Below are 25,474 nucleotides of genomic sequence, written 5' to 3'. Positions count from 1 at the left end.
TCCATAATAAAGTAAGGTTTATCAGCTATTCATGCAGGTTTGTGGCATGTTGCAAGGTTTATTCTGGACTGAACACCAGTCCACTGCATGCATACATACACGCACGCACGCACGCACACACCAGGCAGTTTAGAGTCACCAATCCACCCGAAACACACATCTTTGAACCGTGGGCGCTGTGAGGCAGCGGCACTACCCTCGGTGTCGCTGTGCTGCCCCATGGGGCATGCCTTTTACATTTATGTGGCAAGTATTACATTAGAAGGTGTACGCTGGAGTTTGTTCCAACTGAGCTCTAAATTAATCAGCCTTGAACGAGCTATTGATTAAGAGACCCGCATGGGTCGTATCACGGTGAACTGTGTTTGTTAGCTGAACACTCACAAAAACGTTTCTGGACTAGGGCTGGAAACCACTGCATTAGGGGGCTGGGTTGCAGAAAACTGTTTAAAATACTACGATAAGGTTCTCAAAAATTGTTTTTAAAAAGCACATAAGACAACAGCAGCTGCCTATCATCTATACGTTCCTCAATTATTCCAGGGCTTGATTTTGTGAGCTTCTCATTAAAAAGAAACAGAACCACTGACTAAATATACAATGGGAAACACAATGTAGTAATGCAATATCTGTTCAACGGGAAAGAGCGGCTTTTGGAAAATGTTGACGTATTTTGACGGGGGAATGGATCAACCCAGACACAGAACGCTGACGTGGACAATAAGGAAGTCGAGACAAAAGGACACTTTTCCGATACTGGGGCGGGTCTTACTCCACAAAGCACACGAAGGTCTTAATGGAAAAACTAGCTGGACTCGAGGACCAGCAAGCGCCAAATGACGAGGGTCGCAGCAGCCAGGCCAGATGGTCACCAGCAAGGACACACTGGGGGCCTGCGCAGCACGGCGGGAGGATTACGACTTTCGCGTCAGTTGTGCCATGAGGCTACCGCAGAGATCCGGAACAGGACCCCACCCGTTATAGCAGCAGCTTGGTGCTCATCGCAGAGTTGAGCGTAAAGTGATTTTCCAGAATCACTTCATGTGGCTTGTATTAAAATAACGCACTTCAACCTCCCTGTAATTACAATATTTACACACTATTCTCTGTTGTCCCCACACACAGCATTGGTGTGTGTAACTAAAGCATTTGGTTACATTTACATTTACTCATTTAGCTGATGCTTTTCTCCAAGGCAACTTACAATGCTAAGCTGCTTACGGTGATTTACTCATTTGTACAGCGGGACATTTTCTGAGCAAATACCTTGCTTGGGGATACTGCCGCAGGAGGTGGGATCTGAACCTGCAAAATCCTGTTTTTATTTTAAAGACAGCAACTACTATAACAACCACACTATCACCAGCCCCAATGGTCATTTTTTAGTTTTAGAGGCATCACATATGCAAGGATGTGCTGAAAAAGGTGTAACCTGACGTGAAGTTGACCGCCCACAATTCCACAGTGCTGCGTTATACAGGAAACTTGTAGGGGAAGAGCCGTGACTCTTCCTTCTCACCTGGGTGTCTGAGATGGACACATGTTTAGACTCGATGGTGGGTCTCCGAGCCACCCTAGGGGATATGTGGGAGTAGCCCCCACCTCCAGCGCCCAGGTAGGTACCGCGCTCCTGCAGTGACATCTTCCTATTGGACAGAAGGGGCCGTGGGGCCAGCTTCCTGGAGCTGCTGTCCTGTCCATTCCTGAGACCCTCCACCTGGGGTCTACCGGCCACCGTCTCCTTCTCAGTCGTCACACCAATCGCTGCCACCATCGCGGCAAGCTCCGCCTGGGGCTCAGGGTCTGGAGACGCGCCCGGCTCAGGGCCGCACCCGGGGTCTGTACTCGTGTCCATCACTGCGCCAAATGGGGAACTGCAGAAAGGAGAAGGGAGGGGCTTCCAGCGGTGGGCATCAATGCCACAGGCCTGTCAGGAAGGCAGAAAACACATAACTATCAATCCATATGACAAATAACAGAAAAATATACCAAATACCACATCACAACAACAAGGTAGTGGAACATTTCAGTGCAAGTGTATATTTCAGACCTCTCCCTCAACTTCAGATGGATGCAAACAAAAATACATACTGCTGGATTTGACAAAAACACTACAATCGATATAATAAAGACAAAGTTGCAAATAAACTAGTTAAGATGAACTTTGTTTAGATTTGACTACTCCCAAGTCTTTTCAGAGGAAAACAATATTACATATATTATATTTAAAAATAACAGATAGGACTACAACACTGTCACTGAATTATGGTCAGTTCCAACAAGTATAAATTTCATCAAAAATAAAACAATCTGTTTCATCTGTCGTTTCATCTTATTCCTTGTGTTTTGCCTAATGTTCCCTATTAAAATGGAAATCTGGAGCATGCTATGGTAAACAACATGTAATCACAGATAAGTCTGATTTTGGCTGAAAGCATTACAAGGTGCACCAGAAAAGCTCCAATGAAGAACATAATTTCATGTAAGCTTGTAACTACACTGTGGTATTTGGAAGAATGCCTTGAAGCCTTTGATATTTCCAGGCAGCAAATGTTCATTAAGTCAGCCAGTAACATCTCCTCTAAACTCAAAATGTTACAACAAACAAGCAACATAAAAAAAAAAGAACTATAATCATATCTATCAGAGAGAAAAAACCTAATTCAACACTTATCCCAAAAAAATGAAGCTTTACACTCCAGGACCCCTCGATTTTAAATCACACACATAATACATCATAGTACATGTGCAAATACATCAGGCAGGGAATGTTTCATTCAGATTTCATACAGTCTCATCTACATTTATTTACTTAGCAGACGCTTTTCTCCAAAGCGACTTCCAATGAACTCTATGTAATGCTATCAGCCCACACACCTTATTCACCGCGGTGACTTACACTGCTAGATACACTGCTTACAATGGGTCACTCATCCATACATCAGTGAAACACACTCTCTGTCACTCACACACTATGGGGGAAGCTGAACCGCATGTCTCTGGACTGTGGGAGGAAACCGGAGCACCCAGAAGAAATCCACGCAGACAAGGCGAGAACATGCAAACTCCACACAGACTGAGTGGAGATCGAACCCACGTCCTCTCGCACCACCCAGGCGCCGTGAGACAGCAGCGCTACTTGCTGTGCCATGACTCACTGTTAAACATTACATTTTTGCATTAAATAGAAGTGGTAATTTCTTCTGCTAAAAAGTTCAAGCTTTAACTATCAGAGAAGAGAGCTGGTGAAACAAAAGTGAAAACCTGGGAGTTCACAGAACACACATATGAAAAGGTGCGAGACGTATCTGTGCGCGAAGTATTCTCTACACATAACTCACATTTATGCATTTGGGTTACACTTTTCTCCAAAGCAACTTACAATGTTAACCTACTTAAAATGATTTACCCATTTGTACAGCTGGGTAATTTTGTTTTTTTTTTTTTTTTTTTTTTCCTGGAGCAATTTAGGGTAAGTACCTTGCTCAAGGGTACTACGGCAAGAGGTGGGATTCAAACCTGCCATGTTAGGGTCCAAGGGTAGCAGCTCTAACCACGATGCAACCTTCTGTCCCCATAATAATTCAGCCTAATCAAAATAATTAAACACACACAGTAATTGGCTTTCAAGGAAGTACAAACATTGAATGGACATAAATGTAATTAAGCGATCAAGTCAAGCTTGCTAGTTATTAATAAAAAAAAACTGAAGGAGTACTCTTACAGTGTTCATCTGAAAGTGGAACACCATTTCATAGAAAGACACAGAAATCACTGCCAGCTCATTTGGGGGATGGAGCAGCCTTTCTGAATTTGATCTGAAGTGCTTTTGCTATCAGCACTTACTTTTCAACTATTGTTTTTTCACCTGATAATGGTACCTACACTAAATGGTTGGTTAAATAATATTAGAAAACAAAGAGATTCTCGCACACATTAAACGTTCTTTGACGGCTTACTCTGGAGCATTCCCAGCTCTCCATCCATTTTCCACCTTTAGTAGGACCAATGCGAGAAAAAGGTGCCGCTGTTCCAGTTACCATTTGCGATTATCAACAGAAATCGCAGCCGCTGAAAGGATGTTGGGGCTGAAAACAATAATCATCGGCGACCTTCAGTACCGCAGTAAATATAGGACCGTGCTGTTTGCGGTCCCTTACAGGAACCTGTCATTAGTCAACCACTCATGCACTTCAAAACCACTCAGATGGAATTAGCCAATTGAAGCCGACGTCATTCGGGTTCCAGATTTTTAAAAAGAGGAAACAAAATCATTGCGTATACATGCACTTATAATTTGACTTTCGGAGAATGGGCTCACAGAAAGATGTCTGATGGCGATGATCGATATTTTGAAAAGAGCAAACTTACTTGTGTAATTGGAAAGTGAGATTCTATCAAAAGACTGATGATTTTCGGGCTGCCGAAACACAGAGAGCAGAAGAGGAGGAGGCAAAGAGCAGCGTGAGCAGCAATACAGTTCTTACACACAACATGCGACACAAGTAATGCTGTGCGATGTGACATTTAGCGTTTTCAGGAACAACTCCCTCGCAATTGACTTGAGCGTTTCTTTACGGGTTACGGAAGGGGAAAACATTTTTCAGAAATCATCACCGTTAGAAAGACAAACGAATCTTTTCAGTCCGTCTTGAAATATTAAATTATAGCAAACATCAAGAGGGCATTAAGATCCGATATTGCTTAGCAGGGTTTTCGCACACCCCGTTTCATGTGAACATCAAACTGACCGCACTTAAGAATCACGCGCCTGCAACTATGCCTCTTTCTCCTAATGTAACGGACACATTTTCTATGAGATGTACTGTATGTCACTTTGGAGAAAAGCGTCTGCTAAATGAATAAATGTAAATGTAAACAAGATATGCCTTTCCAATAAGCTACAAATCCAATAAAGTAACCATAATCTTTCATAATACTGTAGCTGAAACTAGAAAAATCCTAATAACATTTGCCAAGACAAGAAAGAATGCTCTTTCAGTCTTGCCATCTTCCCACAAAAAACCAAATTATGGGAAAAAATCCATAACAATTTAAGAACAGATGTAATGTGCTTTGCCATTCAATGATAAAGCACCACTCTTCCAATCACGGAAAGTCTGCCGTTTAATAGAATCTGGAGTGTGACACGTTTGATGGTTACAAGTGGAAATGCCTCCTCCTGCCTTTCGAATTAAGGGCAAAAGCCTTCAGAGACTGCAATAAATTTTGTTTACCTGATTCAACACAAAGACATTTTTTAATGGCCTTCACATCCCACACGAGAAGCTTGAGCTTCAATGTTCCAAAGACACATTCATCCCCCCGCCCCCCAGAGAGAATATTCACATCCAAAAGACGGTGGTACACCTATGACACACAGCAGACAGTAGGTGGTGTGGTGACTAGAGCCATTACCTTGCAATCAAAAGTTCTCGGTTTGAACTCCAAGGATCGTATAGTCGCAGGTGGTCACAGTACTCCGAACCGATACGGTAAAAACCACAGGGCTGTATAAGTGGGTAAATCATTGCAAGTCTATTAGGGTAGCTAACATTTTAAGCCGCTCTGGAGAAATTGCTTCACCGGAATTGATAAGCGTACAAGATCTGCAGAGGACAAACGGCAGAAAGTCTTTTAATCCGCATCCTAGACTGCGGACCGTGATTAACTCGGGCAGTGGGTTTAAACCACCCGTGAGAGGACCTGTCCATCACTGTAGCTGGGTGTCGTCTTTGATGACACCAGGTGCCGCAATGAACTACTTGCGCCCCACGTAATGAAACCGATCAAAATAAAATTCACAACAAAACACTCGTCTGAAGGGATATATGGCTATACCTTTTCCATACCACCTTCAAAATAAATCAAGTCTTGATGTCTACTTATTAAATTAAACCATTTCCTTTAAAATTTCATACTGCCAACAAAAGAGAAGTTGTGTAGCTGTCTCTAGACGCAATAGGAAACAGGCACAGAGGCCACGTAATGCCATATTGACTGAGCGATGGCAAAAACTCAAACTCATTGATAATCCATTCTGCTATGACAGAGGGTGACACTGCTGAACATGCCAACGGCTCACAGCTTGAGAGTAGAAAGAAACCATCAACAATCCCCTCAGAATGTATTGTCCTATTACATTTTTCAATAAAAAAAAATTCCCCAGTTCATACGGATTAAAGGAGCTTTGTTCAAAGGCTGTGCAAACGTTATCATGCAAAAATAACAAGTGACGAATAATTTCTTCTTTGCATAAGCCCAAACCACAATTTATGAGGAAACATTTAAATTATGACTGCAGTAAAACTTGTTGAAATGAGAATGACCTCCATCAAAAGTCCATCTGTCCAAAAATGAACTCTGCGATGACGACATGATAATGAAAAGTATAGGTTAATAAAAAGTTAATGTATAAAGCAAAGGTTAATAACCAAGTATGCCATTTCAATGATCCAGCTTTGTCATTTATGGCCATGTATGCAACATTCTGCAATATTTAACCTTATTTGATTTCCCTCAGCTGTGCTTAGCGGGCAGCACCGGGAGAGTGCGCCCCTTGGTAGGTGGAAGGTGGGGTGGGGTGGGGGGGGATGCGTGTTCCAGTGTCCGACTTCGTCTTCACCGCTTGTCCCACTTGCTCCCTGAGCTTTTCTGAACCGTGTGTGGATCGATCACTGGTCGTTGAACAACACACGTTTACACCATTATGCCAATTCACACCAAGTACCATTGTTGCGCTTCTTCAATTACACTGGCACTAAAATTTTGCAATATGAACATGCAATGTAAGTGAAAATAACCCAAAAATGCCAAGTTAGGGGTTTTAAAAAAAAAAAAAAAAAAAAACAGGCTCCCATATGCGCTCCACGATCGACAACACTGGGACAATTACCTTTCTGACATTCATCTCACATTTAGAAACACTTCTCAAAAACACAAGAATTTCAGAACTGACAAAATTTGAGCGCTTTCTTACCCTTTTCCCATAACGCCTTTTGACATTTACCCAAGTGACCCTATGACAATCAGACTCCTTCCCGCATGTACCACTCAGGTGACAGGTTTCACCATCTTTTTCACCACAATAGTTTGTCAGTTCAGCAAAAGTGTACTTGGAAGACTGAATGAAAACTACCAGAGGCTGAGCTGAAAGTTACATGAAGGCCTTATGAAATATAGATGGTTTCTCCCACCGGGACTGCCCTAGGAGGAGACGACTGTCAGCTGCGGATTCAAACGCAACCCTGTAGACATCCCATAACCTTCTGCAGAACCTCGATTATGTGCTTCATTCACACAGGCTTTCCCTTTCCCTACCACATCCTAGACAAAGTGCTCCATGTGCCCTGTAAATATCGACGAGGTACATACCCTAAATCGATAAAGCATACGTGCCACAATAACCAAGTATGGTTGTGTATGTGACAAATAAAATTTGAACTGAACTGAATTGAGCTGAATTGAAGTAGCTTAACCTTGTATGTCATCTCAGAGAAAAGCATCAGCTAAAAAACAGGATGTAACGTAAAACACAAGGCCTGTCATCGTGTCCTGGGAATCTACAACAGAAGGAAAAAAGATAAAATGACATTTTTTAAAGCTAACGGTATCTAGACACAGTCAGAAAAGGAGCTCATCTGAATTGGCAAATACGAGGCCCAGGCACGACGCGACGCGATGCTTCCGCATGCCGTGAAACACAAAGGTGATGTGCAGCAGGTGGGGTTGAGGTGGGGAGATTTGGAGGAAAGGCTTAGGCAATTACAGAAAAGGCAAAAACAACTGAATCCTCGGCAGCCGTAACATGGGGAAAATCAGCCCGAGTCCTGCGTGCCTGACAGCGGTGGGCAGAGAGCGCAGGCATCACGGCGACGGACACGGCTCTGCTGGGACGCAGGAAGAAAGCAGAACGCCTGGGCCCTTCACTTGCAAGGCTGGAGGCTTGGATGAGATTACGCAAACAGGCTCCTTCATTTACAAGAATTCAGACGCCATGCAAATGCGACGTGCGCCTGAAAATTTGCGTAACGCAATGTCACCTCATGCTTATGAGAAACATCTCACGAGAAGAGACTTTTCAACTCAAATTCACGCCTCGGAAGCGTTGAGCTCCATGCACGTTGAACGGAATCCCCACGGAGCACAGCTTCTCCTGTGCACGTCACCTGTCAGACGGTGTGAACGTCTCATGCCTCTGTATGACTGGTAATTATAACGATCCCTAAAGCATAAAAATTTTAAAGTACAAAATTTGGAGAAGATGGATAAGCAAAATATTACCTAAAACCTGAAGCATTTAAACCAAAATTCTCTTAAAATACACCATTGTTACGGATGACCGTGCAATTTAAATCACAAATGATAAACTTACAAATAGATCGGCAGAAAGATTTTGGGCATTATGTATTATTACAGAAATGATAGGAATTGTCCGGTTGGGTAGAGTTATAACAGCAGAAACCTTTGTTTTATATATCACATTGAAATGCAGCTTCTCAAATTGCCTCGCAATAAAGTAGAAATACTCAAGTTACAAATGTATCAAATCGATATCTGCATTTTAAAAATTACAACAGAACAGAATCAATGCAATATCGAAACGGCTTGTCCAATGCAGATATATGTGGGTGCACGCACAAGCGCACACAGATAGGGCAAGTCAGAGTCCCCAATTCATCTGAAACACGTGTCTTTTGAGCGTGGAAGAAAGTAGAGCATATGGAGAAAATGCATGTAGTCAAAAGAGAGTACAGGCAAAGTTCACACAGACCGACTCAGATTTGAACCCAGGTTCGAACCCACAGGACAGGTGCGCCGAGCCACCAGCGCTAACTGTTCCACCACGGTACCACCAGTTTAATGTCACGCTGGACATTTGTTTTGTTTCACTCATGCAAAATACGGAGAGCGAGAAAGCTTTCATCAGCTAAATGTTTACAGTAAAAAAAACACGAGAGAGGCAAAAGGTGCACAGGCTGTATTCGGGTGTATCATCAGTTAACGGGGATGGAAACGGATTCCCAGACGCTACGTACATTTGCATTTGTGAGAATTTTTCACGGCTACTTCTCACACCAATCTAACTACAAGACTATAACCACAACTAACCGGAAAGGACAAGTATTACCGAGTTTTCGTGCCGGAAGTGCAAACGGGAGACATCGGGGACTAACTGCAGAGCCTCCGAGAGAGAGCTGACGGTTCTCGGTTTACAAAACAAGAATCTGGGCAGCTGAAAGGTGAGCTGGCGTTTCAGATCGAAAGCTGTAGCCGGAGTGGAATTCCGCAGATGTCACGGTTGTTGGAGCTGTAGAAATATTAAATTTAAGTTACAGAATGCAGAACCGCCCACTTTGACTGGAGGACACACCGTTTGGTTAACGACGAAAATACGCAGGACTTAAACCTCTCTAAAATTTCGAAGACACAAACGTTTTCCAGTTTGTTCACTGACTTTTATTCTGATTTCTGATACATATTTTCTTGGACTGTTTCCAAAAAAACTTGATTAGAGCTTTCACTTTAAACTGAATGCCCACTCCTGCTGTATACCATTCAGGGTACTTTGCTCCAGTGAAAATTACTCAGCTATATAAATGGATAAATAATTGTAAGAAGTTCAGTATTGTATGCATCAACTAAATAAATAAATAAATGCAAATGTAATTTAGATCCTCGGTGCGAAGAACCTTTCTGGCCTTCAGTGCCGAAACTATTTTATAATTTCACAAAGAGGTGGCTCTCGCACCGAGGAGGAGTCGCTTCATCCACTTTTCCCCCTCTGCCACCATCCTGGTCACAACCCAACGTTGTTCTTAATGACATGGGAAACTGTAGGCGAGGGCTCACTAACCACAGCAGAAGCAGAAGGTCCTGATGCAAACTTAATGCCATGTGTGTCTCTGCTGCAGGGGCATGACAGCACATCTTGCAGTGAACGTTCTCAAAAAAACATCCGACGGACAGATGAGCCTACAGACAGAGATGCAAGATGACGCAGAAGTGCGGCCTTCGCCTCAAGCCAAGAAAGAGGAAGGACATTCTCTGCAGAAGTCAGAGCGCTGGCATTTTCTCGTGCTGCTTGGGCCACGTTTACATTTATTTACTCGGCAGATGCTTTCATCCAAAGCAACGTGGAACTCCGGAGCAGTCAAAAGTGCTATTCAGCGAGAGACACAAAGTTAAAGACACAGGCAGCTAGGCCTGAAACAAAATACAAGTCATCCTACCACAGGGTGTGACAAGTTTATGGAGCAGTCAGAAGATCAGGAGAGAGTGGGTCCCAAAAGAAAGGCACATTTTGAGGCCTTTCCTGAATGGTCAAAGGGATTCAGCAGTTCCGAGGGAAAAAGGGAGCTCCTTCTACCGCTCCAACAACCTCATACACATATCTGTGCCGTTTCCCTGAAGTTGGGAGGGCTTTCAGCTGAACTACACTCAAGGTGTAGTATTAAGATAGCATTACAACCATGTTGTGAAGGGTGCTAAATGCATGGAGGTATATTTCAGTGTTACAGGCTTTTGCATCTTCTGCCACAATTTCCAAAGTCCCTACCGGAACTGCTTGAGACAGAAAGACATAAGGTAAAGGCTCTTTCACACAAATAATTATTAAGTCATATGCCACTGTGAGAGCTGTTTGCTTATACAATTTATACTTGCATGACCACAGTAATGGGAGTGGATTTGATCACAGGATTGGAAAATTATTCCAATTTATCATGTATGTCATTTTGACATAATACTAATGTTGTTCAGCATTTTTTTTTTTTTTTAAAAAACTATTTGTGTTCCATTTAGTCAATTAACCAAACACTAAAGAATGAAACTGAGAATGCACTGAAATCATCATCATTTAAAAACTGCATTTTGTATTTACTCGGCTTATCTTTGTGTAATATTAAAATTTGTTTGATGATCTCAATCATTTAACTGTGACAAATATGCAAAAAAAAAAAAAAAAAAAAAAAAAAAGAAGGGGGCAAATACTTTTTCATAGCACTGTGTTTATATATATTATATATGCGCACACCGGGCTGTCTGGTGAATCCAGCGTCCGATCACCTGCCTGGGTCCCAGTAATACATGGGCGAAGTGTACTTTTTTCTTGACTTGCCCAGACAGATTAAATCTAGCCCCAGTTTCCACAAACTTAAAATTTTAAGAAGTCAGGTTAATACTCCTGTAGCAAGTGTCGCCAAATTCATTCCTCTCCGACGAAATGATTCTAAACAACAATGAGCTTTGATTGCACTCACCAATCACGTCTGAGCTAAATCATTATTTGACCACCAGAATAACAACCAGCACTCCGTTCCAACCCCTCCGTTGGCTCCTAATGTCTATTCACCAATTTGATGAATCACAGAAGAAAAAAAAAAAGGGCTATTAATTAGTCTGAGAACCCACTGATGCAAGACTTAAGTATTTAGTTTATCAATTATTTATACTAAATTTAACAACAGTATGGGAGAGGAACATTTAAAATACAGCAAAATAATATTAACCAAATTGCTTTGAAAAAATGCCACTTGGCCTATCTCTTGCCAAATGTCCAGTATTTAATATTTTAGGAAATTAAACATGACATTTTTAAACTCCAGAACAGATTTATCTATGCAAGAACTTTTTTTCTACATGTATTTTCATTTGAAACTATCAAAAAAAAAAAAAATACACCAAGTACCACATTTTGTTAGAAGACAAAATAAAAAGATTTGAAGGAAAAGCAAATTACAAACACTTAGACAAATGGGCAAAAGACAAGATGCATAATTTCCTTTCAAGTAATTGCAGTAATGCTTTTCTGCCCAGCAGTTTGCATTATACAAACAGTGATACGGTACTGATGTATAGATGTGTAGTTGCTTAGCATTTTTATTTATGGGATTCTTTCCTAACTGCATGATGATGAGCTGAAACACAAACACCGTTTAACTCTTTATAATAGTATTCCCATTATTACAGCTTTGGCTTAGCTGTCAGAAGCCAGGAACTATGATATATGGCAGGCAGTGGCATGGCAGTTATAGCTCCGACATTAGAGCCAGGTTTCAATCCCACCTCCTGCTGCAGTACTTTTGACCAAGGTACTAACCCTGAATAGATACAGTAGAAATTATCATGCAGAATAAATTCATGGGGGGCGTGGTGGTGCAGTGGGTTTGACTGGGTCCTGCTCTCCGGTGGGTCTGGGGTTCAAGTCCCTCTTAGGGTGCCTTGTGACGGACTGGCGTTCTGTCCTGCGTGTCCCCTCCCCCTTTAGCCTTACGCTCTGCGTTGCCGGGTTAGGCTCTGGCTTCCCACATGGGACAAGCGGTTTCAGATGGTGTGTGTGTGTGTGTGTGTGTGTGTGTGTGTGTGTGTGTGTGTGTGTGTGTGTGTGTAAATGCTTAACAATGTAAGTCACCTTGGAGAAAAGCTTCAAGTTCACTAAATGCAAATGCCCATAATGCTGCCTGACCCTATGTGTTGTCAGAAAAAGGCAAACAAGTGACAAAAACATATTACTAGTGTAACTCTCGCAGCCACTGAAAATTGTGTGTGTGAACAACACGACTAGAGACACAGCTCCAGTTCCTTGGAAAGCTCAATGGCTTTCTGCTGTAGAGGCTGCGACAACATTTGCAAGCGCCCATATTTGGGATGGTGTAAAAGCACTGTACATTATATCCTCGTCAGTGAAACTCCTGCTGTTTATCCAGTGACCGCCGAGCAGTCATGGCACACACAAGTTATGCCTGAGGCCACAGTAGGTCCTGGTATCACCATCATTATCAGCAGGTCTGCCTCTGGTCCACTCAAGTGATCTTCTTGCATGGTTTCAGATACGTTGTGTTGGTTTCTTCAATCAGGCAGCCTAGGAGCTGGTATCTAACTGTGCAATGACAATATCCCTAATTATCACCTGTGTTTAAATGATAGGATTAGGACTTTGGGTACTAATGCTAGTGAGACTGCCCATGATAGGGGTAATCACTTTGTGTGTGTGTGTGTGTGTGCGCGCGCGCGCGCACGCACGCACGCACGCACGCACATCTCACTCATTCAGCTGCAGTATTTCTGATATAAGTCTCCAGCACTGGTGTATTTCAACAAAATTTGATTTACAAGTAGCACAGTTACTCAACCGCAAACATACTCATCAAGTCATAAAAAAAAGAGCGGTCATATTTAAAGGGGATGCTGACTTTCTCCCCCACATGACGACTCTCGCCATGCTTAGTGGAAGGGTTAACTTCCCCTTTAACTCCTTTACATAATCATGGACTATGTCTTTATGGCATATGATCACTGTAGTCTTTTAGATAACAAAGGACAAGGACTATACATTTATCATCAAAGAATGCAGCGGAGTCGATTTGTACAATATTTGACGCTGTCAGCTTTACCACCGGTGACCATCCCAAAACTTTTATGTATGAGAAAACAAAAACAAATATAGAAACAACGATTTCTGCACAGGAACAACACTTGGGAACACACCGAGTCCAGGCAAAGAGCCCCTTGGCATCTTGCTTTTGTGTACAACGGTGACATGATGAAAACACACAAGCATGCAGAGAGGCGACTCACCCATTCGCTCTCACTCAATTTCACAGGAATCCCCCAAATTTGGTTTCAGGCACCAGAATGTAGGGGGAGGGAGAGAGGGGGACACGGTTCTCAGACGTGCTGTAATAAATGGCCAATGCATGCAAATTTAACAAGTTTATCGTTATTGGCACACAGTCCAAAGAACTGTATAGTGTTTATAGGTGTTGTTTTTATGAGTATTTAAGATGCACTTTAAAATTATTCACCACATTATTTACCTGTTATTGCTTTGAATAGGTACCACATCCTATATGGTGTGCACGGCTAACCAGTCACACGCAGAATTTAGTTTTATGCATTGTGTTAATCAATCAATCCCCATGTAAGCTACAAGTGTACTGCATATGGTTTCAAACAATAGTGTGAGACTTTTTTCTTTTAAGAAATCATTTCCACTCCTCTTATCTTGGCAGCGAAGCGGGAGATACAGGAGCACGGAGCTCTACCTGCTGCCTGGTTTTCAGTCTGCATGGCTCTCGTGAGACAAGAGTTTACAGCCAATTTCTTACCTTGAGTCAGCTATATGTATTAAGCACCCTGAACCTTTAAACCCCCCCCCAGCATTCTTCCTTACTTAACCCTCAAAGTCTGGCTCAAGCCCTGGTTTTGGTAAAAGTGGTAAGGCTGAAGTTGCGGTCACCTGCAAAACGAGTTGTGAGCGGACTAAATGTACCGTACAATTTTGACAGATGCCCGTTTCTTCTTGCAAGATTATGGTGCGACACGATCTCGGAATTCAACAGGATTTTGCTCTCAGACTCTCCGAGTTGGAAGGAGGCCACTGGGGAAAAGGCAAGTCAGAACAGTAGACAGACACTTGAACTTCTGAGCTCTGAACCCTCTGTCTCTCAGTACTGGGTCGTGGCCCCTCTCGCTGTGAAGCAGAGGTTTAAACAGGCAGCAGCTATTTCATCTGGCTGCTTGTTTTTTTATTTATTTATTTATTTTTCTGGCTAAACCATATGAAATGTAGGTAAAATTCACTTCATCCAAGACTGTGCCAATCAAGGTGTCCGGCTCAGAGCGTAAAGCCTTCCTCCAGACATGCTGGGCTATATTTCTATGTATAGAGCTGTCTGAGAGCAAATAACCCCACAGACACTGCTGATAATTCCTTACCATGGTAAACATCAAGGCCAGCAGATAAAAACAACAGACAAGAGCCACCCATACAGAGTAGAGCATTTCAGAAAAAGAAGAAACCCAGGAAGGTGGTGGAAAATTAGACTTGGGACCAAAGCCTGGCAATCTCCAGCACTAGCATTGCTACAAGCCCCATAAAGAAGGCAAATATGTGCTTTAAATTTAAAGCACATAAGTGACTCCGGATAAAAGTGTGCTAAACAAAGAGAAACAACAAGACTGGGAATGAGTTTAAACAAATGGAAAGATGGTCTTTAAATAAGAAAAAAAACCCAAGTAAATTCCCTGAAGCAAAACACCCTGCGCTTTCACAATATCCGTCTGTCCATCTCATGCAAATTTGCGCAGTTGCCTGTACTTCCCCTCCATACCACGCCTTTTATGCGATTTATTTTAATGAGCTGCCCTGGGATCTCGCCACCGAGAGCTCCGAGAACACACGGCTTCTGACAGTCTACTGGGACCACAAATTTCAGCCTAATGCACACCATATTTCTATAACCTAAAAAAGGATAATGTGTTTAGCATAAAGTGGTTACCGGATAAAATTAAATACAGAGCAAAATACTAATTCATCAGCCGTGTCTGCTGTCCCGCACCAAAATATTTGTGCTACGGCATTCTTCACCTACCCAAAGTGGTCAGCAAATGGCAGAGAATAGTTCCCTGCTCTCAACAACAGGAACCTGATGTTTTCTGAGTGTGTCCAACAAATTTTGCCACTGTAATACATTATGTAACTGTCCAACTTGACAAATCCAATTAGCGCAGATGGGTACTGTGCGAAAAGCAGAGGTGGGGGATTATGGCGGGTGTGTGGCCGACAGCCACGGACACGGACGAAATGTAGTTTGAGAAGACAAAAGACAAAGAGGGACTGGAGCGTGGGCAGAGATCACGTCATGGGTTTGTCTCCAAGAACTGCGATCTGTTTACAAAAGCACACTTGCGGGGAACGTTTGTGGCTTCTATGGATCGCGGGGTGGGTCATCCATCTAAGGTGACTGACTGAAAGAAATAAATAAATACATCAATAATAAATAAATAAATGTGATACGATGTTTAATTACAGATCAGAACAATAAAAGGTCCCTGGAATCATCCAAGTCAATTGAGTTCACACTGAATCTTATCATGAAAGGGTCAACCTTTTCCAAGGGCCAGGCTTTTGCAGATTAACATGTCAAAATGTCAGTAAAAACAGTGGGAGGGGGAAAAAAAAAATATATATCAGTTGCCTTGATGTCTTCCACAACTGTAACAAAGCTTAAGGTATTTACACAAAAACATTAGAAAACCATGGTATTGCATACCCTTGGACCTCTTAGTTTGCCATTAATATGCTCAAGGTGTGTGCCCTGGTCCCTGCTGTAAATGAAAATTAATTTCAAATGACAAAATGAAAGAAAATGAACATGTTTACTTCCTCAAAATGCAAAAGGTACACAGCAGAAACCAAATATTGTTTGCTCAGAGTCAGATGTAACACTAACCAGCCTAGTGCCACATCACACAGTAAATATAGTTTACACATATACAGATATTAATTACAAATACAAACACAGATATGATAATAAATACAAACAGAACAGCAGCCAGCAGTCTCTGAATTAGCAGTTACTTACATTCAGCTGATTGTAACAGGTGTGAGGTCCTTAGAATAAGGTGGCAGATACAGTGGTTTATAGATATACAACACAAACAATAATTAACGTAATTTGTTTTGTGTATAAAATGTCAAATGTGATCAAGTAAAATGTCCCATGCGCTCATGGGAAAGCGGAAGTGTAAGCTGAGGGATGGCGAGATCATGAACTGTTTAATACCCTGATTGCTTGAGAAAGGAACCCTTTCACTGGTGTTCGAAGAAACTTCCGCCTTCATGGAGCTTTCGGTGCGTCCGCAGGAACAGGGGGGCAAAAGGTACGCGTTTCGGGAGAACTGCATTTCTTAAAAAGTAAAAGGAAAACAAGCAGCACTCCATCCCAGTGAAGCACACAGCTGCCCCTTTGCAGCTTCTGCCATTAGCTGAGGGTCATTAAAGCGAGCCATGCACCACAATGGTCGTAAATAAGAGACAACCGCCCCCAGTGCTGCAGTGTGAAATGCTGCAGTACATGGCAGGAGACTCGACACTGCTGGCTAGGCGGAGACGACACAGCAAGACCTACAGGATAACGATTAAGCGACCATTCCCTCGGTTAAGCACACACTCATTTGGCTAATGGATGAAAATCATCATTTTCAATCCACAAAGAGACCTGCTCTTTGCATTGGGAGCAAGTAATGGCACCTCCGCCAGTTCTCTGCACAATCGGTAATTAATGTGGTAATGAACGCACAAGCCAAAGTGAACTGGCAGAAGGCTTCCCATCATCTATCAACACATCAAAGTAGCAATATAAAACCCTGTCTTCAGTTACGGAAGAGCACAGCTCTCACCACTAGGCCACAACACGGCAACGGGTTGAGAAAATATTGCCTTGCTACGTGAGCAGTGCGCACAAGCGGTGGGCAAGCGGTCAGTCTCCGAACCTGACGCGGTTAGCAACACCGGCAGGTAAGCGCCACACGTGTCACAGAAACATGAGGACTCAAAAAGACCATCTGTTGCGTATGCCCCTTTGGCTCTCATGCTGTGGTTATCACACTGAAGAAGAGAACATATCGACCATGTTTAGATCAGTGGCAATAATCAATGAGTTTCAGATTTAAAGAAGAAACAGAAATCTGTTTTGTCTACAGGGATGGACTTGTTATGGCTATCCGAGGTAACTTACATAGTTACTGCTGTCGAGTACACGCTGCTGGCAACTGCTGTATGAAAATATCCACCAGCTCCATCTGACATATGATGCCTACAGAGACTGAGAGCACGGGCTGAAGTTAATTAAAAAAAAAAATACTTTGTACTTTACAAATAAATCACAATATGAATAAACTTACTCACCATTGAAAGCACAGAATTTGCTGGGTTTGATAAAGAAACTGGCACCTTAATGAAATGTTTTATTAGTATGTAGACATAGCAGTGAAACAGAAAATAAAAGTGAAAACTGCAAAGAACTGGTAATTCCAAAAAAAAAAAAAAAAAATTCTAAACTTGTTCAGAAAGTATTGTATGCAGATGTTGTACTAAATATTTTTCATGTTTCAGAAGGACCCTCCAGTTAGCAAGCATAAGACAGGCCTGAGCGGTGAGGCTTCGCTCTATGGATCAAAATCTGGTCTAGGAAACAAACTCTCAAGAGATATTAATTATATTCATTATTCAAATATTCATTCATAATAGAGAACAGCTGGTAGCACACTGGTTAGAGCTCCAGCCTTTGGAGTCAAAGGTCACAGGTTTGAGTCCCACCTCTAGCAGTAGTCCCTTGATCAAGGTACTTCCCCTCAATTGCTCCAGTAAAATTACCCAGCTATGTAAATGGGTAAATAACTAAGTAGCTTACCATTGTAAATTGCTTTGGAGAAATCTAAACTGATAAGGATCGCAGTTCATAAATGTTGACAGACTACAGCCAATGAGCCAGACCATGGGACCAGCAGGATGGTCTTGCCAGCAGCTTGAAAACATTAGCAGCCAGTATTCAGTTCTTGAAGGCGGTGCAGCAGGCTTGGCTGGGCCCTGCTATGTGGTGAGTCTGGGGTTCGAACCTTGCTTGGGGTACCTTGCGGCGGAGTGGCATCCCATCCTGGGTGTGTCCCCTCCCCCTCTAGCCTTGCGCCCTGTGTTGCTGGGTTAGGCTCCAATTTGCTGCGACCCCGCTCGGGACAAGCGGTTGTAGGTATTGTGTATGTGTGTATTCAGTTCTCATTTCCAAACGTGTGCGCGCACACACATTCACACAAGCTTAGCCCAACTTAGAGACGTGTCCTGAAGACTCCATTTACCACTTATTCAATGCCTTGGGATTAATCTCTACAAAAAGCCCTGCTTCAATGTAGCTCCAATGAAGAAAAGCAGAAGCCTATTAAATCAAATTTTTCTGGAGAAACACTATTATTTTGATCCTTTTCTGCCCATAGCTTAAACAACAGCTCCTTCTTCCTCATATATTCATTATGTGAGCCATAGATGCAGCCTGAATAACATGTGGAGATACCGTAATTAGGACACCTTAGTTTATTTAACTGATCTGCTCATGGATCCATAATGATGAGAAATGGCACTTCACATGCAAATAATTTATGGAGCAGATTGCCTGTGTGCCAAATTAATGCAACTGGGTTAGAAATAGGGTAAGACAAGAGAATTCCATGTATCGCTGGGTGTCCAAATGGTCTCAAACATCTAGAAACCCTCCTGGTTACATATTATAATTGCATCAGATGGTGAGACAGGCAAAGCTGACATTGTGCTCCACTGCAGTCTTTTTGAAAACAGCCATAATGTGGCCAACAACTGTGGTACAATCATATTAATTTAAGCCATAATCCACTAGCCACCTACAGTCGACATATTTTACCCATAATTTTCTTTAGCACACTTATTATTCCTCCCTTAATTAGACTAAACTGCTCTATGAAGAACTGTATTGCACCATTAGTAGGCCAGCAAGATTCCTTTGTTCTGTTTATCCCATGTCTATACAAGATAAAAACACAATATTAAATAAAGGACCTACAAACAGTTAGTTTTAGGCTTCTGAAGTACATTCAATTCCACACAATTTCCTCTGGGACAAATAAACATCTCCGTTCATTTGTGTTGATGTAAAAAGTTACAAGAGGGGAACCATCGCCAATAGAGCTTGGGGCCCATTACCGGAAGTTGTTTTTGGCAAAGGTACTTTTGAAAAAGTACCAAGTGGCGTTTAAAGAAGCTCCCTTCCAATTAACCAAGTACATAACCTGAGGTGTTTATGAGAAAACAAATCACCTTGAGCGTGGGGGGGGGGGGGGCACACAAAAGGTTAGGCTTACACAAACAAGTTATTGTTCTGTTTCTGGATAAATAAGACTTTGAGCTTCTGAGAACTTCCAAGAACTCAGGCTTGGTTCCAAGGAGTGCACTGGCCTTTCTCACCTGAGAGATCAGTAACATTAACAGAATTATCATATAGAAAGATGTTGATTTCGGAGGGAAACAAACAAGTGAATAAATAATAAAAAGTAGTACTGACAGCTCATAGCCTGTTGTCTTACTATCAAATACTGGGAAATCATTCTGCTTTCATCAGTAATGCATATTACATTCACGCATTGACAGATGACTTGGACAAATGCCTATACAATTTATGAGGTTCCGTGTGCTGTAGCTATACTGAAAATTAAAACATGCATGCTTTTGAGTAAAATGACAGGATGTTTACAGTCTCAAACTGCTAAATATCTTTACCTAACCATATCAAAGGCCCAAACTTTCAATCTAAACAGCAACTAGATTAGATGCTCGATGATATCCTGAAGCACAAAATTTTGCACGCTCAACAGTTACAGTAATATTTTGTGGTACTGAACAGCCGATTTTACATCACAATTGTTCCATAATTACATAATCACACAGTTATCAAAGTTGCTTTCTGACGGATGCCAATGCCTTGAGGAAACACTGGGACAGAAAACTCTCCTGTTTTGTTATCTTGTGTTGAACTGCTGCTGATACTGGGAGAGCTCCAACTCAACTGGAAAAGACACCAGTCCAACAGCAGAAATGTAACCTTCTTTAGGCTACGAAGCAAAAGTCCTGAAAGCAAGCGACATCCTATATTTCCTGGTTTTCAGGTTCCTGTATCCACATGCAAGCGCGAGCTTGAAATTCTAGTCGCCTGGCTCGCAAGGGAAGATGAACTGAGTTGTCACAAGCAGCCTGAGCAGCATCTCATGGCGAACAGGTGCTGAAAAGCTCACCCAAGCGGCCCTCGCACACATGTGACAATGGGGGGGGGGGTTCCGTTGCAGGGAACCCCTGCGCAGCTGCAAATCTTTGCAGAAGAACACGGCACTTTGCAGGAAGTGCATACCAAGACTCCCCGAAGGCCACGAAAACCAGGCAAACAAACTGCTACACGTAGCGTAGCATTAAATACACACTCTTGTTTCCCACAGGGCAGTTTTCAACCTCCTGGCTCAGGATCATTTCCTCCACAATTCAGAAATGCAACAATCAGTGTGAGTCTTTGAGTCATTTCTGATCAGTTCCGAATTGATGCTTCAAATCAATATTCTGTAATTATCCCTAGTAAGGAAACATCCATTTAAAACCAAGCATGTACACGTACTGGTCCTTTCTGTTTAACACCAGTGATATAATTACTATTATAAAGTATTACCAAAACTACGCTTCCAAAGCAAGCAACTGACTTATAGAACTAAACAGGATCAATTAACCTGTACAATTAAACGGAATGGAAAAACTGCCACACACAAAGATGCTCTGTATTACAAAGAGCCTACATATTGCTTTGGCCATCTTCATACATGTGCTATCAGCTTTGACCTACTGCTGAGATATATGTGAGGCATCTATGCATCTTTTCACAGCTTTATTGTTTCACTGTACAGACCTAACATAATAGGGGAGTATTTTCAATTTTGGTGTTGGATGCCTTATTGATTTGGACAACATCCATTAGATGCTTTTTTTTCCCCCGACAAGGATACACACGATAAACGCACCTAGGAGCGTCACCTCCCGGTTCCCACTCTCCTATAACGTGTGTGACGCAGAGTCAATCAATAGAGCCTGGAATATTTTCTGTTTATGGAAAAAATGTGACGGTCTGCACTTACACAGTGACCTCGACTGACCATAAACACATGTTGACACAAATAACACAAGTGAGCGGTTGGATGGGTGGAGGGGAATATAGCCTGGTTAGGACAGTTGATGTCACACATGCTGGAGTTTTCACACCACTGGACCTGCTGCCCATCTGCACAAGTCACCTCCAGTGCCAACGGGAAACCCTGCTGAAGAACATGCGGTCAAAGAGGAACAGCAGCAAGTTTGACAACGATCACACAGACATTGTTCAATAATTCAAAAAAATTAAAAGGTAAAATCTAGCGGCACAAGAGCTTGCCCCCGCACTCCTTACTGGATCGCTGTGATTCAGCAAGTGGTTAATGCGAGGCCGGTGGGAAGTGCGTGTGGGAGCCTTCCTGCCGAGTGCGGCCCTCTCCAGCAGGGATGTCGCTCAGTCAATATGTAGTTATCAGGCCAATTAAAGAGCATACAAGCTGCTACTAGACACTCCAACACATCGACACACTCGAGTCAGCGGTTGACAGCATTTTTTTTTTTTTTATCTATTTTCAAACCATGTGTTTAATTTTTCTACTCACACAGAGCTGTCTGAAAGCAGCCAAGGAATGAAGGTCAGAACCTGACACAGGACCTTTCTGTCTTTCACATGAGGACAATCCGTTGTCAAAAAGCTTTTTTCCTTAAACAGTCAGAATTACCGTTAAACTATGAAAGCGGTTACACTGAGTACAGCACACATGTACATAGAGTACACTGGGAGCTCAGCTGATGAACACAGTTGGGGGGGGTGGAAATCTCATCCCATCTCACACTGTTCCTAAATGCAACCACTAAGTCACAAAATCTTAATGACCCAAAGATACCTCGATTTAGTCTTGGACTAGTTCCGGCAAAAAAAACACCCTCACTTAAACTAACACGCGCAGATCGTCCAAAGCTGCTGATCCCAAGTGGGGTTGCGGTGAACCGGAGCATACCCTGGCAATACAGGGCGCAAGGCTGGAGGAGAACGGGACACCTGTCCATCGCAAGGCACCCCAAGCGGGACTCAAACCCCAGACCCACCAGAAAGCAGGTACAGGCCAAACCCACTGCACCCCCCACTTAAACTAAGCTACAATGAATTATTAAAAGTCTGCATCTAAGACTTTATTTTCCATCAGTAACTCATGCAACACAGGGTCTCAATGTTCATCTATTGTGGAATCACAGGACATGAGCTCATTAGTCTATAATAGACAGAAATTTGGAAAACAGAACAGTGGAAAGGAAAAAAAAAAAAAAAAAAAAAAAACTACGAAGGATAGACTAGGACTCGTGTTCGCATCTTTTAACATTCGTAATTGGAGGCACCAGTATAGTCTGTACATTTCCCGTGGTCCTCGTCTCATGTTCAACTACACACGGCGTACGGTCACACAATACAAATTTGATGGTGGATAAATTACCACCGCACATTAGCATTGCTCTCGTGTACACTGACGAAAGTACAAGTACTGTACAAGAGAAAACTTCCAGTCTTGCAGGTATTGAGCATTCTGATTCTCGATTCTGACAGAGAAGCTCCACAAACTTGCGATCTCACACACACGCACGCGCCCTGAAACACACAGCGCACGAGATTTACTACCCCAATCGCGGCTGTATATATAATTTAAATTATACGACAAATGAAATGCCGCACATTTGTACCCGGGACACACTCTTTCGCTGTCCGGCTATTGCACACGGCCCCATGTGTCACACACTTGCTTGTTTTGCAATTTTCACGCGGAAATGTCGCACAATCGCGTGGCCTTGGCTTGACATGAAACACACGTCCGTCGTTGAGTGACAGAAATGTGCGATAATAACGCAGCGACGTCGCGGCATCGTTCGTTCGTTCCGCAAAACAGTAAAACACACCAATGAATTACGGAGTGAACCGCGTTAGTTACAAGAAAGTTTAACCTCGCCGTCGTGGCTCGGCGGTCATGTCGTTTGTTTTCTATTTATTTAGTATTATATTATTATTTTTGGTTCTTTCGTGCAGTCCTACCTGCGCCCCGGAGAGGAGCACCGTACCGCTTCACACTCTCTCTCGCCGCCCACTCGCGCGCCTGCAGGTTCGCGAGGGGCGCGCGCACGCACGGTGTCCCTCCCGCGCTCGCTCGCGCTCTCCCTTTCTCTCCCTCTCTCTCTCTCTCTTTCTCACCTGTTCTTCCGCCCTGTGCGCCAGCAGTCCTCAATCCTCAGCCCTCCATGCCCGCGTGCAGTGCCCGCAGTCCCGGCTCCTCCCGCCTCGGCCCCGCGGATCCGCACACAGAGAGAGAGAGGGAGGCACATACAAACACAGACACACTGAACGAGACCCTCCCCGCGCTACGAGGACATCCTATCATCTACAAACTACTTGTACGATTCTGCCAACACTCCCCCCCTTCTGTGTTCTACCCCGGGTCCTAAATTCCGTCATTTAACACTTTACGAACGCACAGCGTCTTTTCTTCACGTCGGTGTGTGTCCCTTTCTATTTCTGTATTGCTCCCCCACAAAGCACAGAACCTGCCCTATTTACAATAACATAATAAATATAAGTTAACTTCCAGAACTGCTTGCGAGCTGTGTACTGTCATCTAAATTTTTTGCCAGAAACACAGAGGATTGTAAAACGTCATTTTTCACACGAAGGCTTTCGCGCCATTCTTGTGTGTGTGTGTGTGTGTGTGTGTGTGTGTGTGTCGTAGTTCAAAGCGTTTTAATGTTCCAGCACGTAAACTGCACCCTTTTTTTTGGTTAAGGGTTGAGCTCTGCTGTTAAATGTATGACACTGGACAGAATTGAGCAGAAATTCCAGGTCTGGAGCTCAAATAGCCCCTGGGCCCTGGTGTCTGTCTTCGCGAACTGCTCCCGTAAAACACACTTCCTCATACCTGTGTCTAAAATGGTGTGCATTGGCTCCTGTGTGTGTGTTCGGTATTGAAAGTAGCGTTTCCTGGTTCACATACAATACATACAAAGGGCCTTTCGCTGGTATTTACTCACACACACACACACACACACACACACACACACGCAGCAGAGTTTCTGAAGCAATGGTCACCTGTTCTCACAAATCTATCACGCTCCCATCCATCATCAGTCCTTTGGAAAGTTTTTTTTTTTACAAATACCAGTTGTTTTTAGATTAGCAAAGAAAAAAAAAAAAAGGGGCCCCTTGTTGGACCTTGAAGCTGGAAAGATTCGCCCAAAAACAGCACGTTACATGGCAATAATAAAACTCCCTTGGGCCAAAAACGGCGAAGCGCACGACTGTTTTTCAGTTCCTGCGTTCAGTCTGTAGCGACTCCTGTCTAGTTTCTGAACTAATATTATGCTAATGGAACTTTCCGGGTGCAGAACATTCTATAACGTTCGAGTCATTTTCCTCTCTTTGGAATGTGGGAAGTTCAGCTTGAGGTCACCTGGTCTCTTGGCAACAGCGCAGATCAGACCTGAAGCACCGTGATGACAAAAGGTAGGGTCTATAATGACGCTTCCGCCGCTTTTCCACGTGCTCACGGCCACGTTGCACCAGGGAATTTATTTATATTTACAGCGGGGGTCTTCGGGCCGCGGGTCGAGACCTGGAACTTCCCCCGGTTATTTATGCGATGGACTGCAACCGGCACGCATTCGCTCGAGAGTGAGTCATCCTGAAATTTAAATGCCTCCTTTTTCCACTGAGCCCATGTAGGGTCGGGTCCAGGTCTGGGGTGCGTTCCCAAAAGCTGTGGTTCCAGGGACAGACGGGAGGTTGCGGAAGTCCCCGCCGGGCCCCCGAGACGTTGCCGTTTCATCGCGTGCCAGGAATCGATGAGCGCCGGGAACCGCGGAGCCCTGGGACCAGGCGGGGGGTGGGGGTAGGATCGCGGGCATCCTGACCGCTCGCTGCCGGCTTGGCGGTGCCCTGCTGCACGGCTGCTGCAATGCGGTGAGCGCATGGGGGGACAGGACTGGACCGGGGATCTAGTGTGGTGTGCCTCTATCATGGGTACC

General features: G+C 43.3%; 1 protein-coding gene across 5 annotated transcripts in view; it reads right to left on the bottom strand.

Annotated features, from left to right (window-relative positions):
* camkk1a (calcium/calmodulin-dependent protein kinase kinase 1, alpha a) overlaps positions 1–23,691 on the bottom strand; it is a 58,214-nt gene extending 34,523 nt beyond the window's left edge. For 3 of the 5 annotated variants that reach the window (XR_001965657.2, XM_018742097.2, XM_018742100.2), the window contains exons 1-2: positions 23,496–23,643; positions 1,520–1,927 (exon numbers count right to left, since the gene is read on the bottom strand). Coding sequence is in view for 4 of the 5 variants with exons in the window: in XM_018742097.2 (XP_018597613.2) it covers positions 1,520–1,855 (336 nt within the window). In the remaining variant the exon portion in view is untranslated. The other 2 variants (XM_018742098.2, XM_018742099.2) reach the window with 2 other exon arrangements.
* Positions 23,692–25,474: the final 1,783 nt, after the last annotated feature.

This window comes from Scleropages formosus, chromosome 25 (genome assembly GCF_900964775.1).
Source record: "Scleropages formosus chromosome 25, fSclFor1.1, whole genome shotgun sequence".
Taxonomy (NCBI): Eukaryota; Metazoa; Chordata; class Actinopteri; order Osteoglossiformes; family Osteoglossidae; genus Scleropages; species Scleropages formosus.
Note: the sequence above shows the minus strand (reverse complement) of the source record. Positions and strands in the feature narration are given on the sequence as shown.